The sequence below is a fragment of the Physeter macrocephalus genome, chromosome 6, assembly GCF_002837175.3.
Source record: "Physeter macrocephalus isolate SW-GA chromosome 6, ASM283717v5, whole genome shotgun sequence".
NCBI classification, from domain to species: Eukaryota; Metazoa; Chordata; class Mammalia; order Artiodactyla; family Physeteridae; genus Physeter; species Physeter macrocephalus.
The window spans coordinates 47765256-47783997 of record NC_041219.1 but is presented as its reverse complement, the minus strand read 5'-3'; the positions used below and the strand labels follow the sequence as shown (position 1 = coordinate 47783997).

Below are 18742 nucleotides of genomic sequence, written 5' to 3'. Positions count from 1 at the left end.
GAATTAGAGTGACAAGTGCCGGGAAGGGGTGGGGGAACCGGGGGGGGGCAGAGGTCTCGGGGGGTGGGGGGGGGGGTAGGCCGGTGGGGCAGACACAGGTTCATAGGCCGGCCTTGGCCGCAGCTAGCTTGGGGCTTGGCCTGAGCTCCCTGGTGGCCAAAGTGAGACACAGTCGGGGATGTGAGCTTCATGGTAAGGTTTGGTTCTTGGCTGGGACACCTGGGTTTCATCTTAAACCAAGGCCCACACGTCTGTACGTGAAGGTTCTGTAGATTTGGGGGGACCAGCAATAGCTGGTTTTCTATCCGAATTTATGTTCCCTGGTCCTGATTTTTCATGTATAATTTATCAATTTATAGCAAGATGTTTGGACGTAGAGTACCTCGAACACTTTTCGAACAAGGGTGGGTTCAACCCAGGGACACACTCAAAGCCCACCTTGAGGCGGTACCCCTTTATGGGGGGGGCGGGGGCAGCCCCAGCTGGACGCCCTGCCTGGGCGTGTGGAGCTGCCGCGGGACGCAGGCTCAGCACCTCCCCCCGGGTTCTGTCTCCCCACTGCTGGGAAGGCACGGCTGGCCGGTGTCTGGGGCTCCCCTTCCGCCCGGGCTGGAGGGATTGGTCAAAGAGCTCAGGGCCCCCCCCAGACAAAGGTCACGCCTGGGCGTGGGGCCGTGTGCCAGCAGGTGCCAGCAGAGTCCTCAGGGATCAGAGCAGGCCCAGCAGCCCGTGAGGTGGCAGCGCTCAGACCTCCACGATAGAGCCCCCGACACTCGGGAGGTGAGGGCAGGGCAGGGCCCAGTGCCTGGTGGGGCGGGGGGACAGAGCCCAGGCAGACAGCCCCCTGCTACAGCCTCCGCCCTTTGCCTGGTCCTTCCGTCTCGAGGGGACCCTGCCCATAATGCTCCCCACCCCACCCCGGGCTCAGCCGGTCCCAGGCCTATCCCAGGCTCCATGAGGGAGCTGGGAGCCAAGCAGGGCGGTTCAGCGATCTCAGCCCCATCAGCGGAGCTGAGTGGCCGCATTCTCGTTGGTCCTCAGACCAGGGACAGGCTTCCGGCCCCATCCCCCAAACCTGGCTCCTCTGAGGCTGGCTCACCTTCGCGCTCTCGGCCACCACTCCTGGGCGCCTTCCCCGTGCTGAGCGGCCACGAGGCCCCGCGCAGTCGGCACGTCCCCAGATCAGACCACGAAGCTTCGCTCCTACCCTGCCATCCCCCGCGCACCCCACCCCGGGCTCGAGCAGGGGCTCCTGGCTCGCTTTTCCCACTAGACGGGAGAAACTTGTCCCCCCAGGAGGCTCCCCCCGCAGAGCCCCGTGGGCTGGCGCTTCTCACCAGGCGCCCACCCCCCTTCCCCGACCACCCGACTCCCAGCAACCCCCAATCACCGGCTCACGCGCCCTGGGTCCGTCCCGTTATCTGCTCGCAGGGCACCCGCTCCCCACCTCCAACCAAAGGTTAACTCCACGAGAGGGGAGCCCTGGGAACGGGGTCGGGGGTCTCCCCACCCAGCCCGGAAGGCCCCCTCCAGAGGCCCAGAGCCGGCCCTGGGAACCTGCGCCCTCTGGGAGCAGGAAGGGGAGACGCCGGTGAGGCCGGGTGCAGCCCGAGGGTGAGGACCCTGGAAGAACGTCCTCGGGGCCTGGTGTCGCAGACACAGCTCGAGAGCCGGGCAGACAAGTTTTATTCCACCCGCTTCCCGCCCACGGCCACCCCAGGCCGAGCGAGGACAGGCTGCGTGGAGGGTCTGGGACAGAGGTGCACACAGGAGGTCACGCTGTGGCCCGAGGCGAGCGGGGGGCGGGGAGGCAGTTCTGCCACTGACCCTGGGGGGGGTCTCTCCGGGGCCTGGCCGAGCTGAGGGGTTCACAGTCTCCATGGTGTGGACACTGGAGGGCCGAGGAGGCTGGGGCGCAGGGAACGGCCGGGCCTGCTCCACGCACAGGAGGCCGCCCTGCACCTGCTGAGCCCGACGCCCCCAGAACAAAGGTGCCGGGGTCTCGGGCGGCGACGGTCTTTTCGACAAAGACCCAGGAATGCCACAGTGGCTGAGGCCGACAGGGGACCGGACGGGACAGAGTAGAAAACTCTCGCACTCACGCACTGCACAGGCGTACACGCGGGGTCAGTAAAAACACAGGGCCTGGGTCACGCGACGCTCTGCCGGCCCCCTGCCCCCTCAGACTCAGACGTGCCACAGCCACCGCCCCGGCCAAAGTCAACGAAGATCCCTTCCGAATCCGAGTCGACCGACTCCAGGATCTGGTCCACCAGGTTCTCGGGGCTGGAGGAGGCTGGGGAGCTGCGGGCCGGGCCTGGGCCAGGCTCAGGGGGCTGCGCCGGGGGGTGCAGTCTGCTGGGGCAGGGCCCCGACGGGGGCGCCGGGGAGGGTCTGAAGGTCCCAGCAGCGTCCGGGCCGGGGGTGTCAGCAAAGCCCTGGGGCTCGGGGCAGGACGTCATCTCGGAGACCGAGTGTCTGCGGATGCCCGCGCCGCTGGCCGCCGCGCCCTCGGCTTCGTGCTCCGCCACGGGGTTCAGCAGCGGCGTGTTGTAGCTCTTGGACCGCACCACCGGGTTCTTGGCCAGGATGTCCCCCGATCGGGAGCGGCGCAGGAAGTGCTTCTCTGCAGACAGACAGACAGACAGGACGTCAGGCACGGGGCCGGGCTGGGGCTGGCCACATGCTAGGGAACACCCACTGCAAGCACCTACTCTGCGCCCAGCTCTGCATGAAGGGACCGCTACAGGGAAAAGCCCGACTGGTGTAGATCCTGCTGGGGCACCCCGGAGGGGAGTCGGGGTTTCCACCCCAGCTGATACTAGGTCCATCCCTACGTGACCTCCTTCTCTCCTCGGTCCGGCCTCTCAGCCTGGAATGGGGGTGGGGGGCCTCAAGTCAACTGCCTGGGTTCAAACATGCACCTTGCCAGTGACCTGTGCACGTGCCTCAGTTTCTTTCCTCACCTGCGGAAAGTCAACAAACCCAAGCACTTGCTACGTGCCAGCACTTTCTTAGGCAGACACAGCCCCCGTCCTCAGAGCTGGAGTCCTACTGTGTGTGGGGGCACTAGAAACCCCTCTGGGTGGGCCACAGGTCGGGCAGTGGCAAGTGCCCAGATGGGGCAGCACGTGAGGTCAGGGCTGGGGTTTATTCCGAGCGTGGGGGGAGACCCCGGGGGTGGGGGTGGGAGAGGACAGATGTAGGGGCAGGTCTCAGGCTCCCATTCAGGACCCTGCAGTTCCAGAGTTGACCACCAGGTGGCAGGGCTGAGCGCAATGAGCCAGGGGCCGTCCTGGACGGCCCGCAGGAGACAGGCTCCCTCTTCGCCTGGCAGGGGTCTCGGTGCCCAGGGCCACACAGACCTCAAAGTTCCTCCAGTTGCTGGAACCGCGCCTGAGCTGGGACCTGCTAGCTGGGCAGGTGTTATACCTGCAGGTGGGTGGGCCCTCTGGACGAGGGGACACTCCTGATGAGCTCGCGTACCGCTGTCCCCTCGGTTCTCTTCATGCATTTCTTCCCAGGCCTGGGTCCTCCCTGTCCTTCAGCTCCCAGTGTGGCCTTCCCTGAGCTCCCCGCCCGTGGCCCTCGTGTCACCTGGGCACTGGTCCCCTTGGGCACTCATCTGGGGATGGTTTACTCATTGGTCTGCCTCCCCTGGTGGACAAGAGCTCATGAGGGTGGAGCTTGGTCTCTGCTGAACCCTCAGGACCAAGAACAGGGGCTGGCGCACAGCAGGTGTTCGGTTTACAGTGCTGAACGAACCGATGGGGCCAGGCAGCCCCAGGACGCCCAGCCATGCCCACCTCACAACCCCTCCACGCCCCCCTTGAGTCCCCAAATAAGCCAGGACTTCTTGGGCTCCGGGCCTTTGCACGTGCTGGGTCCTCTCCCTCGTCAACTCCTGACTTTCAGGACTGAGCTCGGATGTGACCTCCGTGGGGGATGCGGGGTCCTCTGCCGGGGTCTCAGGGGAGTCACTGCAGCACCACTTGTGACGTCAGCCCTTGAAGGAGGGACCCCACGTGACCCACCCCCTTTGCCCAGTGCCCCGCACACGGCACGGCCGGCGGATGCTCAGCACAGGTTTGCCGTGGCTGCACATCTGGTTCTGCACGACTCCCCTGGGAGGCCTGGGCCCCCGCCCGGGCAGAGGTGGATGGGGCCAGGGGTCACCCCCCTCCCACCCACGCCCAGGCGACCCCTACCCAGGATGCAGGAGTGTGTGAAGGCACCCTCGCTGGAGTAGAGGCCGTAGGTGCCCAGGTAGGGCGACACCACCTTCTGGATCAGCGTCTCCAGGCGCAGGTAGTCCTTGGTCACTCCCCGGGACTCGTGCACCCCCTGCAGGAGGGAGGGGTGCGGGGGTCCGCCGGTCGGCAGGGTCGGCCTGTTCCCTGCCTCCCCAGGCCAGCCGTGCTTAGCTCAAAGGCCACCACGAACAGCGCCCTCCCCCTCTCCCGGGGTCCTGGCCCCCATGGCGGTGGCCCTGCACCCTCCCTTCCCAGCCATCTCTCGGGTTGGGGCCTCTGAGCCACCCTCCTGCTTTAACGCCCTCGTGGCTGCCCACTGCCCACCGGGGCCGGCGTGGCTGGGAGACCATGATGCCTGCGGGAAGGGGATCTGTGGCCAAATTAGGCTGGACACCCTGCACCTCCCCCTCGGGACCGTTGTGTGTCCCCTTCCGTGAGCTGGCTTCCCAGAGGCTCTGGGCAGTCCTGGGGGGACAAGCTCATTCACCTGGACCCGCACCCTCACTCCCTCGCCCCAAGGAGCACTGCAGGCAGGAAAGGCTGCCCCCTGGGCCCGGCCCAGGTCAAGGCCCCTCCGTCTGATAGAGCCGCCCCTCCCCCTCGCACACTGCTTCCCCTGCCAGGCACCGTCCAGCTCCTCTCAACACCTCCCCTCGTTCAGAGCTTTGAAGGGTTTTCCACCTCCTCCCGTTTCACTAGAGCCAAAGCCTGGAAAATGAGGCTGCCCACGGGACAGCCGTGGTCTTGCCCACTCAGCTGTGAGCTGACCAGGGGGCAAGCTCTGGGTCCCAGCACCCCCGGCAGAGGGCCGGGCACACAGCAGGTTTTTAGTGAGTGCTTGCTGAATGAATGATGTCTCTGAACGAATGAATCATCCTCAAGGGGCTGCCAGCAGTTAAGAAACAAGATACACCCAGGTTAACGTTAAATGACGATTCAAGACAGCGAGAACCCAACCCTGTGCTGCCTACAAGAAACCCATTTAAACTATTAAAGACACACACAGACGAGAAGTAAGGGAGTGCAGGATTGTATGTGATAACACGGATCACGGATCACAGATCACGATAACACAGATCACAGCAAGAGTAGCCATGTCAATTTCAGACAGGACAGACTTCAGACCAAAGAAATTTATCAGGGACAAGGAAGGTCATTACCTAATGATAAAGAGGTCAGTTCTCCGAGGTGACAAAACAATCCCTAATGTGTACGCACCTACCACAGAGCAGGAAGCTACGGAGGCAAAAAGTGATGGGGCTGCGAGGAGAGACAGAGAAATCCATTCTCCTAGCTGGAGACTTCAACACCCCTCTCAGAAATAAATCCAGCAGGCAGAAAATCAGGAAGGACACAGATGAACTCAACACCACCATCAATCAACTGGATATAACTGACATCTATAGACAACGTGTCCAATGGTAGAATCCATATTCTTCGCAAGCTCACGTGGGACATTCTCCAAGACAGACCACATTCTGGGCCATAAAACACACCTCAACACATTGAAAAGAACAGAAATCGTACAATGTCTGCTCTCAGACTACAAAGAAATTAAACCAGGAATCCATAACACAATGATAACTTCAAACCCCCAAACACATGGAGATTGAACAACTCACTTCTAAATGACACAGGGGTCAAAGAAGAATTTTTAAATATTTTGAATTAAATGAAAATGAAAACGAAATGTCCAAATTATCGGGATGCATCGAAGCAGCGCTTAGAGGGAAATTTACAGCATTGAATGGATACATTAGAATATAAAAAGTCTACAATCAGTCATGTAAGCTTTCACCTTAGGAAACTAGACAAAGAAGAGCAAATTAAGTCCAAAGTAAGCAGAAGAAAAAAAATAAGAATCAGCAGAAATCAACGGAATTGAAAACAGAAAAACGGATGGAGAAAATCAACAAAAACAAAAGCTTTGAAAAGATCAGTAAAATCCACAAGCCTCTAGCCAGACCAACTAAGAAAGAGAGAAGAGCCAAATGACTAACATGAGAAACGAAAGAGGGGACATCACTACAGACTCCATGGATCCAGCTGTGTTTGGACAAGGAGGGGGTGCCGCTGGAAGTCATCCAGATGAACCTGAAGGAGCCGTCCCCGCCCCCAGCAACAGTGCCGTGGATGAGGATGACATGACTGCTGAGCTGTGCTGGGCGTTTCACAAACTTTATGTCCCTTCATTCCCAGAATTTGTTTCTGCTGTCTGGTCTCTGCTCCCCATTGCACAGTGAGGAAATGGGGGCCCCGGGGCTGCATTATCTGTGTACGCTCAGATGCAGGGCTGCTACTCAGCTTCTGGGACCCCGGTGAGAAGGAACTCTGATTCTGCAGGTGAAGCATGGGGCACATAGTAGGCCCTCAAAAGATATGCTGACCAGTAGCTGTGACCTCAGGTCCATCTGGGACTTGAAAACAGTGGGGACAAGTTCACCGCAGGGCTGGGACAAGGCCATTCAAAGGGGAGGCCAAGGCGAGAGCAAAGGGTTGAGGTTGGGGGTAGAGGTCGCACCCAGGAGGGGCAGGACACTCGGGGAAGATGAGGCCAAGCCCGGAAGCTGCATGAGGCACAGCGACCACCAGGGGGCAGCACCACCGGGGCCTGGCCGCCACCCAGGGGCTGTTCATGGGATCAAAGACTGAGACCTTATTCCTTGGCTTGAAATCCCAGCCTCATCACCTCCTGCCCCCAAGAGGAAGTGCACCATGGAGGACTTTGTGTCGATTTCTCATTATCCTTGGACCTGCCCTGCCAGGTAGGTGGTCTTACTCCGTCACACGGCCGAGGGATGCAATGTCCCTCCAGCCGCTGCCCTGCGTGGCCGCCAGGATGACCACCGGCTCCCACCGAGTGTAGCCCCCCGACCCTTCGAACGTCCACCTTCATCAGTCCCCTCTTTGCTCTGGAATCTTCAAACAGCAGCCCTGGGCCCCAGGACCAACCTCACAGACATAAGTTTAGAAGGACCTCCACGTGCATGGGTGGGTTCAGGACAAAGAACAGGGTTCGGAGCCTGTCAGCCTCGGGGAAGGCCAGGCTCCTGGCCATCACAGCTCCAGGCAGGCGAGGACTCTATTTCCCCACCTGTAAAATGGGGTGGTTGACGGTGCTCATCCTGGTGCCGTGACAGTGAGATAGGCTGGCAAACGGTAGGGTGCTGTGCCCGTCACAGGGCTCGGGGTGCGGCAGTTTGCAGAAAGGTCCGTCAGAAATATCTGGAACCGCTGTGGGGAGTGGGAGGCGGTGGCCCCCAACCCCAGCGACTGACCGATGGGGGAGTAAAGGCCTGGCCCCGCTGCCCTCGAGGGACAGTCCGTCCACACTCCCGGGCTCCCCGCGGGCTTCCGGGCCGGCCTTCTTGTGAACGAACCCACTCCTTCGTCCAGCTCCTCCTCAGCCCCCGCTGCTTCCTTCTCCCTCCCAGGTTTCTCCTGGGAGTCCCTCCCCCAGCCCTCCCCCACCGTTGAGAAGTCACGTGGCCCCACATCCACATCTCGGGCTCTGTCTCCGGGGAGCCTGGCCTGAGACACCCCGCCCACCTGCAGCACCAGCAGCATCTGCACGACGGCGGGGGGCACGCGGGCGTGGGCCCGGGCCAGCGCGTCCTCCAGCTTCACACTGAGGGTGATGATGTTCCGGAAGTGCAGCAGAGCCAGCTGGCGCACCGACGGCTCCTTGCCCTGCAGACGTGGGGGCCGCCGCTATCACGTGAGACCCTTGCTCCCCTGCCCCCACCAGTTCTGGGGCCAGATCCAGGGACGGACCACTGACCCCCAGGCCCCCTTCCACCCCGTCCTCCTCCCCAGATGACCCTCGTTCTGCGGAGAGAGGACCCCACGCGGCTCCCTCGGGCAGGGGAAGGGTGACTGCCACGCGCAGAGCCCCTGCTGCATGCCGGGCACGGCCTACTGTGTGCTGCTCAGGGCTTCCCGAGGCTCTGAGCGTGGAGCTGTCCTACGCCCGTCTTGGGGGTGGGGAGCAGGTTCTGGGAGGTCCGGGGGTGAGCGCAGGCGCAGATGGCCCACACGTGGCAACAAGGGCAGAGGAGTGCCCACCCCCAGGCCGGGACGGGCTGCCCCTGTGGCCCGGGGGCCGCTCACCTGCACAGGGTAGAAGACGGCCTGCAGCGTGGGCAGCACGTCGCTGAAGAAGAAGTCCCAGGTCTCTGCCAGCGAGTCCAGCAGCTTCTGTCCTGTGGGCACATGGACCATCACCATCTCCCCACGGGGGCCGGCAGGTGCCTCCCACCTTCCCAGGTCGCGAGTCGCCTCTCCCAGCAGCAGGAGGACGCGAGAGCTGAGGGCTGGGCCCTGGAGGCACCCCCACCTGCCAGGGCGATGGGCCCGGACCCCCAGCTTCACCCCCGAGCCTCAGCTGCCCCACTAATAAAACGGGGCTGTAGCAGGGCGAACCCCTCAGAGCCGACAGGAGGAAAGGAGATGAAGCGGGGCCTGGGGCAGACAGGTGCCGGTGGGTCCGTTTCCTCTGCACACGAGCCCTACAGGCACGGCCCGACAGGCGCTCCTCTCACACCCTTGTCTCACCCACCCTCCTCCTCCTTGCGCACACCCATTGGTCTGTCCCTCCGTCCACCCGACGGACATTCACGCAGCAGCTACGCTGTGCCAGGCCCGGCACTGGGGGCCCAGCTGAGCCCCAAACTGCCCCAGTCCCACCACGTGACAGGGCAGCAGGATAATGAACAGCCACCCTGGCGAGGGAGGAGTGACCCCCCACCGGGCAGATGAAGTGCCTGGGCCTCGGAGAGGTGCGGGTCTCTCCCTCAAGGGCCTGGGTCCCCACCACCCAGGCTGCCTGGGGTGGGATCTGGGGAGCCAGGGAAACCCGCATCCGACAGCAGCAATTGTCCCAGGTACGAGGGGGTCATGCAGGGAGAGCTTCCTGGAGGAGGTGATATCCAAGCTAATTCAGGAGGACCGTTTTGCCTGGTGGACTGACACCCTTGGCACATGAACCATGGAAGTACACGTGTGGAAAGCAGGCATTTGGACAAGCTCTCTGGGCCTTTCTGCCGGCTCTGGGGAAGCAGCAGCCCCAGTCACAAGGTGGACAGACCCTGGGGGTGGGGACAGCTGAGGTGCTCCCAAGCCGGCTCTGGGCTCCCCCAGGAAACGCCCAGTGCTGAACCCTCAGCCTCTCTGCCTGGAAGGAGCGGAGAGCTGGGATGAAAGGCTGCTGGGTCAGGAGAAGCAGGCCTCCGGGACATGTCGCCAACTGCTGCTTGGCGGGACCCCACCTGGAAGCCAGACTAGCAGTTGGCTGGAGAAACACGGCCGTGGTGGTGGGCATCTCCAGGAGTGGAGGGGCCAGGGCCACGGGCTGGCCAGCCTCCCAGAGCGCACCGCCCACGCCCAACTCCTCAAGGTTTCCATGGGAACCAGGAGGTCGGTCAAGGGCCTTTGCCTCTTGTGCTCCCTTTTCCTGGGCTCTGAACCCCCCACCCCCCTCCCCCCATAAAGCCCCCCTGGTCTGTGTAGGTGCCGGGCTCTGGGAGGGGAGCCTGGTGGGGGTGACCGTGGAGAGGGCGGGTCCACCTTTCCATGCAGCCCGTCTGCTGGCACTGGAACACCCTGCCCGGCGGCCAGCTCCTGGTCCGACCGGGGGCCCACACCCCACACCGGGCTCTATGGAACCCAGGACGGTGGGTGCCCGCCACCCGAGGAGCTCTGCCTGCATACAAAGGTCCCTTGAGGTCCCCGCCATCACCGGCGAGAAGAAAGGCGGCTCAGTTCCCCGGGCGGCCGTGGGGCGGCTCTGGGTGCGGGCCAGACGGCGTCTGCGGAGCGCAGGCTGCTCTCCAGCCCGCGGGGCGGAAAGGGGATGTTGTACAGTCCAGACCCCGCCAGAGCCACACGCCGACCAAGGGGCCAGGAAGCTTGGCTCCGTCTCCTGGCTGGGCTCTCTGCTGCCCGGGAACTGTGGTCTGGGGGCACCAGGGTCGGCAGGGGTGAGTCAAGCACACGGCGTCGAAGCCCCGCCCTGGGGCCCCAGGGAGTCCCTCAGGGCGAGCCTCAGTGTGGCCCTCTGTAAAATGGGCGTGATCAACGTGTCCACACTCAAAGGCCAAAAGCTGCCCCGTAGCGAGTGCTCAGCTGTTAGCCTGACGCTGACTAGCGGGCCCGCATGGTCTGAGGCCGCACCGACGCTCAGGGGGACCCACGCCACCCAGCGGCCGTGCCCTTGAGCTGGTTCCCCCAGGATGGGGTGTGGGTCAGCCTGTCTGTCTTCCTTTCTTCAGTCCGACCGTGCAGGCCCTGGAGACGGGAATGCACCAGGCTGATCTCACCTCAGATCTCAGTGGTGACCACAGGGCAGTTGGAAAGGCCACAGCAGGGGCTTGGAGGAGGATGGCCAGGCTCGGAGGCGAGCGTGTGAGGGCCGTCGCAGTGCAGTTTGGTGGCCTGACCTTAACAGGCTGGGATTCCTGCAGGACAGGCAGAGCCCAGGGCCCGGAGCCTGCAGAAACCCTGGGCTCCCCCCTCAGAGTCCCAGAGCGTCTGGCTGCTGAGAAGCTACCCCGGCTGCAGCCTAGCCCACCGAACCACCACCTTGAATGCGGCCCCAGGGAGGGAGGCCTCCACCTCAAGGCCCCTCCAGGCCTCCCACTTCCAGGAATCACTGTGCTTGGGTTCAAGGCCTTGCTGGAGGCTGGAGGGGGGCAGGTGGCAAGGTCCTGGGCTGCCCCTTATGGGGCTACCCACCACCTCCAGCAGAGGCACGGGCTGAGGACACGGCTGGCCGCAGGGAGTAGTCTTAAGGAAGAGCTCTCCCTGGGACCCGGTAGAAGGCAGAAGGGGGAGGCTCCCAAGGCAGCCCCTCGGGGTGTGATGTCAGCCACCGACCCCACTGCATTGGCTGAAGGGGGGCACATGTCCCCTCAAAGAGATGTTTCGAGGCCTGACTCAAAGGCCGCCGCTTCCACGCAGCCCTCCCTGACTGCCAAGGTGGAACTAGCCCTTCCTTCCCCAGGGCTTCCCTTCACTTTGACATTCATCACAGTGGACTCTCACTGTCTGGTCCACATCTGTGCCCCTAGCTGGGCTGTGAGCCCCTGCCAGGCAGGACCTAGGTCCATCTCCAGGTCCCCAAAGGCTACCTGGGGCCTGACCTGTAGTGAGCACATGGGTGGAGCCTGTCTAACCCCCTGTGCTAAGGTGGGGACAGAGGGAAATGACAGTCTGTGGCTGGATGGGAACTGGAGGCCGGGCCCTCTGGCCCCCAGCCTGGGGCTCTGTGCCTGTCCCTGAGGCCAGGGGCGGTTGGATGGGGTCGGTGCTCCCTCCTGGGTGGCCTGGCGGACACGGCCACCGCGGGCAGGACTCCACCAAGCCACACAAAGCGCCTCTTCTCCTAAGGTCCCGGCTCCCCTGGGCCGGAGCTGGTGGGAGGGCAGGCGCTGCCGGAATGTGCTGAGTCAGGAGAGGGGCATGCGAGGGCATCTCCAGGGCATCTCCGCCAGCAAATCCTCCTGCTGGCTTGGTGCTGCCTCCTCCAGGAAGCCCGCTCAGACCCCCAACGGCCTGTGCCTCCTGCCCCCAAGTCTGTGGTTCTCACAGCCCTTCTCAGGCTCCTGCCTTGGCTGCTTCCACCCGACACACGCAGAGGCGGTGCAGGAGGAACACAGGACACGTGGCTCTGAGTTACGCGGAGCACCCCAGGCCTCGGTCTCTGCCTCTGTGAAATGGGCTAAGACCCATGCTTTCCGGGGTCACTGAGAACTCAAGGAGGAACCTGGAGCAGCAGAGAGAAGGGTGCAGGCTCGGGAGCCAGGCTGCCAGGAAGGGCTGTGTGGCTCGGGCGAGTTACTCAGCCCCTCTGTGCCTCGGTTTCCCCAAGTGTTCGGTGGCTACAACAGTGGAAGCTTCTTCACAGGGTTGTTGGGTGATCTAGGAGTCAGGCAATGGGAAGTCTTGGGACAAGCCCAGCACAGGGGGAGCACGTGAGGGGGCTGGTGCCTGGCACACAGAGGGAGGGTCGTGGCCTGCACAGGGCCTGACACACAGCGGGCCCACAGCAAGATGTGTCAGTTTGAGCAGGGTTCCCCCCATAATTTGATTTCTCTCTACACCAACTCACTGCTGCCAGGAGGTGTACACACAGTACTTGTCACCCCCAGCCCACGGACACAGGGAGCCCAAGGGCTCCGGGACCGGGCACATCCTGCCAGGGCTCTGGGCCTGGCACAAGGAGACAGCGGCCGGCCAGGACCCTCCCTCTCCTTGCCGAGGCCCGAGCTGGGCAGCGAGACCAGCTGTGACTTGTGGGCCTGCCCCTAGAAGGGCAAAGGGGGTGCGCTCTGGAGTCGGGGTGCCCCCCTTACGTGCACTGTGGCTATGGACAAGTTGAGGGCCATCGCTGTGTTGTCCCCCAGCTGTGAAATGGGTACAGGGACCCAAAGGCCTCACAGGGTGGGTATGATTATTAAAAGAGAAAACTTACCCAGAAGGCCCTGCACCAAGCCTGGGCCCCAAACCCTGGCAGGGAGCCCACATCAGCTGGTCCTCCAGGCGGCAGCTTCCAGCTCTACCTCTTCCCCCGGCTCTAGACCAGTTCCCCTCTGGTCCTCAAAGATCCTGATGGGGGTTCTCCCAGGCTGCTGGGACGGGGTTCACAGGGGCCAGAAGGCCTCGTGGGCAGTGAGGTGAAGCAGGGGCCTTTTCCCAGACATCCCCCAGCCCTCCTGGGCCCCAGCAAGATGGGGGGCAGATGCTCTTCCCAGCAGGGTCCCCTCCCGGGGTCAGATCTCAGCCCTGCTGCCCTCGAGGCATAGCTTCTGCCCCTCTGGACTCTCTCGACCGGAAGGGCCACACCACCCACCCAGAGCCCCAGGTGGAGCCCAGGTAAGGCCACGGTTCCCAGCGGCCACACCCGCAAGCAGCGTGGCCTGGCACCCGGTCCCGGCAGCGGGCCACCAGACTCACCTTCGTAGAAGCGAATCTTGTCTCGCAGGATCACCATGCCTTTTGTCAGCAGCTGGTTCTGCAAGGCACACGTGGAGATGCTGTCACCGCCCCGGGGGTACCAAGGCTCCACCAACAGGCAGCCGAGGCCCAGAGGGGGAAGGACTCACCGACGTCCCAGTCCAGTTGTCGCAGAGCTGGAACCTCAGCTCCCCGGGTGCACGCAGGCAACGGACCCAACCAGGCTGTCCCAGATAGGAGGTGGTGCAGGGACCCCACCCTCACCGCCCCCAAGAGACAGGCCAGGCCTGGGCCTCCTGCTCCAGGCTGAGCGGGCGGGCAGGCAGCTGCCCCCGCATCCCACAAGGAAGGAGGGACTTTCAGGCCAGAGGGGGCCCGGGACCAAAGGCCTGGCTTGAGCGCTGCCATCACCCGCTGCCATGAGGCTCAAACGGCAGCCCCCCTGCCTTCTCACCCTGGCTGAGTGACCACGTGGTCTCAGCAGCAGTCATAGCAGCCAGGGTGGAAACAACCCGGGGACCAGAGACGGACGGATGGATAAGCAAGACGTGGTCTCGCCACACTGTGCGGTATTATTTGGCCGTAAAAAGGGATGAGGTTCTGATACAGGCACAACATGGGTGAACCTCGAAAACTCTGTGCGCAGTGAGAGAAGCCAGACACAAAAGGTGACGCGCTGTGAGATCCCACTGACATGAAATGTCCACACAGGTAAATCCAGAGAGACGGAAAATAGACCAGTGGTGACCTAGGGCTGGGGGAGAGGGAATGGCGTCTACCTATCTATAAACATGCGGTTTCCTTCTGGGGTGATGAAAACGCCCTGGGATGAGCGGTGACGGTTGCCCAACTCTGTGACTACGCTAAATACCACTGAATTACGCACTTTCAGTGGGTGTGCGGTATGGTAGGTGAATTACACCTCAATAAAGCTGTTAAACTACAAAAAACCACCCTAAACCCACAGGATGGGAGGAGCCGCAGGCTGGTCCTCAGCTCACCCTCTCCCAGGAGGGTGGGCACCACGCTCCGAGCCTGCGTGAGGATGCCCCCGCCTGCAGCACCTCGGCCTTGCTGCCTGTGCGACCTCGGGGTCCTCTCCCCTCCCCGAGCCCCAGGGTTCCATGTGTTCATCCACTGTGCAGGCCTGTGGCCGCAGCGCCTGGGAAGGCTCAGCCTCGGCGACGCTGATACCACGCTAACGTCAGCACCACGCGCCTCAGGGCCCTGGGGTTTGTAGATGACCCACCCGTGGGCTCTGGGGACCCACACGGACGCTCCAGGAGGACGTGGACAGCTAACCACAAAACTGACCTCGAGCCGCGCCCCGTGCCAGGCAGAGCGGTCGGTCCTCACCTGCATCTCATCGTATACCTACCCGATAACCCACACTGGCTAGACGGGGGAAACTGAGTCATGGCCAGGCGGAGACCTTGAACCCAGAGCTCCACGTACCCACCGGGAGCCAGCGGCCCCTACCCCCACCCTTTCTGGCCAGCTCAGGAAGCAACCCCTCGGGAGAGCAAAGAGCACCCACCTGTAGGTACTCCGTGAAGAAGGACCCCAGCTCCGTCTTCAGCAGCTGCCTGTGGGCGGGAGGGCAGGAGTCAGAGACCCCACGGTGCCAGCGAGGGTTGGGGGCCGCCTGCAGCGGGAGACCAACCCCCTTAGCCCAGTGACCTGAGGACGTGACTAGATATTTCTCCAAAGATACACAAATGGCCAACAAGCACGTGGGAGGATGCACCATCATTAGTAACCAGAGGAACACAAACCCAAACCCCGAGAGGGCACTTCACCTCCACTAGTGCTGTTAGAATCAAAGCCCCAGGCAGGAAAAAAAAAAAAAGCCGGGCAGTAACAAGTGTTGGTGAGGAGGTGGGGAAATTGAACCCCCATACACGGCTAGTGGGAATGTAAAATGGTGCAGTCTCTGTGCACAACAGCTGGGCGGTTCCTCAAAAGGTTAAAGGTAGAGCCCATATATGACCCAGTAATTCCGCCCCTACCCTAGGAGCAGACCCGAGAGTAGTGAAAACGCAGATCCACACAAGGCCTCCTACACAGATGCTCCCAGAGGCACTGTCCACAACAGCCAAAAGGTAGAAACAACCCAAATGTCCATCTACAGATGACTGGATAAACACAGTGGTGTTTTTCACACAATGGGATATTATCTGGCCATAAAAAGAAATGGAGCGCTGATACCTGCCCCAGCCTGGATGACCCCCGAGTATGGAGGACCATTACGCTGAGCGAAAGAAGCCAGATGCAAAAGGCCACACGTATGTAGTACGACTCCATTTATGTGAAATGTCCAGAATAGGCAAATCCATGGAGACAAAGTTGATTGGTATCAGCCAGAGGCTGCTGGCGGAGGACGGGTAACAGGGAGTGACCGTTAAGGGGTACAGGCTTTTTTGGGGGCAGGTGATGAAAATGTTCTGGAATTAAATAGTGATAGTTATACAAGCTTGTGAATGTACTAAAAACCACTGAACTGTACATTGTAAAAGGATAAACTGTATCTGAAAAAAAAAAAATCTATGTCTGTATCTGTATCTATTTGGTGGCGGCCTGGGGCTGGGGGAGAGGGAATTAGGACTACCTGTCTATAAATATGGGGTTTCCTTTTGGGGTGATGAAAAAGTCCTGGAATTAAAGACAGTTGCACAACTTTGTGAATATACAAAACAACACACACACACACACACACACACTCACTCTCTCTCTCTCTCTCTCTCTCTCTCTTTCTCTCTCTTACACGTATATTAAATGGCAGAAAACAAGAATGACGGCCAGACATCAGAGTCCTGTTTCTCTGCACCATCCCCGGCCCTTCTCATGGCTGGGCAAAGCCGAGGGATGCAGAGGCATATTAGGAAAATGGGGCTCCTGGGGCCCCACCCCTGAGTGGCCACATGAGCCCCAAAAAAAGCAGGACCCCCTCGAATGGTCACACACATCAGGCCTGGGAGAGGCAACAAGCCCCTGCTGTGACCTCAGGCAGCCTTTTCCCTCCCTGGGCCTCAGTTTATCTGTCTGTAAGGGCCATTTTAGCCATTTAGGGTTAGAGTGGGGGGACCCTGCACCGATTACCCTTTTACTCTTGCCCCAAGCTGATGAGGGGGTTTGCTGCCTATTTTTCCCAGATATTCTTTTGCTGTAGGGACAGGGTGGCACAGGCCAGGGCGTGAGGGAAAGAGCACAGAGGTAGGAAATGCCTCCTTGCGGCAGCTGTGACCCCAGGCAAGTCTCTCAACCTCTCTGAGCTTCAGCCTCTTCCACTAAAATGCAGGACTAATGTCTTGGCTTCGCAGATTCCCTCGAAGCTGGTCCATCCTAGGCTCCTTCACAAGCGCTCAATTCTCAGCTATTCACAGGAAAGGAGGGGTACTTGGCAGGGCTGTGATTGCTTTTCTGGAAACAACACTCCCATCATTAGGCAGGTGGGTCCTTCCTCTTTTTTTTTTTTTTTTTTTTTAAACTTTATTTATTTATTTTTGGCCATGTTGGGTCTTCGTTGCTGCGCACAGGCTTTCTCTAGTTGCGTTGAGTGGGGGTTACTCTTCCTTGCAGCGCGCGGGCTTCTCATTGCGGTGGCTTCTCTTGTGGAGCACGGGCTCTAGGCGCATGGGCTTCAGTAGTTGTGGCACTTGGGCTCAGTAGTTGTGGCACGTGGGCTCTAGAGCGCAGGCTCAGTAGTTGTGGCGCACGGCCTTAGTTGCTCCGTGGCACGTGGGATCTTCCCGGGCCAGGGCTCGAACCCGTATCCCCTGCTTCAGGCGGATTCTTAACCACTGGCCACCAGGGAAGTTCCAGTCCTTCCTCTTTTAACAGAATAAATACCCTTTGTGATGCTTAACACCAGCAGGGCATGTGGGCGTTATCTTGAGCCACCGTCCCAGTCCCTCCCTGTTTCCCCTGAAAAGGAGTCTTCAGGAGGGTGGGGGTGAAGGCCACGGGACAGGGCCTGGGGTCAAGGTCCACGTGGTGGTCACCGCCCACCTGGGCTCTATAGGAGGAACCTGAGGCTGGTGGACCCGTGGGGGTGGGTGGGGGTGTGGTGGTGGGGGTGTGGTGGTGGGGGTGTGGTGGTGGGGGGGGCCCTCCCACCTGGCACAGCCTCCCACCACTTACAGACCCAGGCCTGGATGGGACAAACAACCACTCACCGGACGCCCTCGTTGAGGCTGAAAAGCTCCTGGTCGGGCAGCCCCTTGCGCTGGAAGACGGCGATCACCCCGTTGTGGATGCTGCGTGGGGGAGGGAAGAGAAGAGTTGCTGTCCAGAGGTTCCAAGACCCCTCCCCTCCTTCCCTCTCCCATGGAGCCCCTCCTGCTCTCCTCGAGGAACAGAAGGGGCCCGAGCAGAAGCAGAGCGCCAGTCCTTTCGCTTAGAAGGCAGGCCTGGAGCACAGGGACCGGCCGCCCCATCGGAGCCCATCCGCCCCAGAGCCTCAATTCCCATCTTGAGCGCCAGATCCTGGGCTCCCAGCCACAGCCTCCCTGGAGCCCCAGGCCTGTCACCGGTCACCTCTCCAGGCTGTCCTGGGTTACCTTCCACACACTCTGCCTCCCTTCCCATGTTCTTGAACCCTCTGCCCCCAGGCCGGAAACTAGGGGACACCCTCTGATGGTCCCTCGCACCCCCACACATAACCAAGTCCAACTGGCTTTCTCACCCTGTGCTTCCAGGTGCCCGTGAGCCGGCGCCTGCCTCACTGAACTGGGTACCTGTGTTATCTGCACCTGGCCCCACTGGGGAAGCTGCCCTCACCACAGGGCCTTTGCACATGTCCTTTCTTCTGCTTGGTCCCCACGTGCACCCCCCACTCCCGTCTACATGGATCCTTCCTTCAGGTCACAGGAGGTCACAGCGTTTACAACACTTGTCAGTGTGCACCTACATGTTTATCCGTGATTCGTTTGATTGATTGGTTCCCACGGCTACCTATAAACCTCGGCACACAAGGCCCTCTGCCGTTTACGACTGTGTGCTCTCACCTGGCTCAAAGGAGCAGCCCGGTAGTTATCTGGTGAAATTCATCCTGACTCTCCCTGGCCCTCCAGATCCAATAGATCCTGAAGCCCCACCAGTCTCTACCCGCTAGATCTCTGCTGTACCCTTCTCTCTCCCCCATGCTCACCTGACCTCTGGTTGCATAGCTACCTCCTCACTGCACTCATTGCCCCCTGCCCTGGGCTCTGCAGGTACAGCCCAAGGCCTGAATGTGGCATTCAAGGCTCGTCTGGAATGCTCTCTCCCTGCACTCTTGGGCACCCAATGCTCAGAGTACTGGAGCTGCCAGGGGAGCCACACCTCAGGGTCTTTGTACCCACTGCCCTTCCTACCTGGGGGGGGCCTTAGGCTATCTACTAGGCAAGTAGCTATTCATACTGGAGCTCTGGCTCAGAAGCCACTGCCTCCAGAAGCCCTCCTGACCACCTCCCTTCCCCGTGCAGACTCAGGTCCTGGCCCTCTACCGATTTACTTTCATGTTAGCCCTCACCACCAGCCGTAAGCTCCCAAGGGTG

At 61.2% G+C, this 18742-nt stretch overlaps 1 protein-coding gene across 3 annotated transcripts in view; it reads right to left on the bottom strand.

Annotated features, from left to right (window-relative positions):
- Positions 1 to 1667: 1667 nt before the first annotated feature.
- Positions 1668 to 18742, bottom strand: part of PRR5 (proline rich 5) — a 51493-nt gene continuing 34418 nt past the window's right edge. For 2 of the 3 annotated variants that reach the window (XM_028490706.1, XM_024127371.2), the window contains 7 exons: positions 17381 to 17461; positions 14743 to 14791; positions 13206 to 13263; positions 8364 to 8455; positions 7803 to 7943; positions 4209 to 4344; positions 1668 to 2626 (listed from right to left, as the gene is read on the bottom strand). In XM_028490706.1, coding sequence (XP_028346507.1) covers positions 2151 to 2626; positions 4209 to 4344; positions 7803 to 7943; positions 8364 to 8455; positions 13206 to 13263; positions 14743 to 14791; positions 17381 to 17461 — 1033 coding nt within the window. In that variant the 3' untranslated portion in view covers positions 1668 to 2150. The remainder of the gene's footprint in view (positions 2627 to 4208; positions 4345 to 7802; positions 7944 to 8363; positions 8456 to 13205; positions 13264 to 14742; positions 14792 to 17380; positions 17462 to 18742) is intronic. The other variant, XM_055085340.1, reaches the window with a different exon arrangement.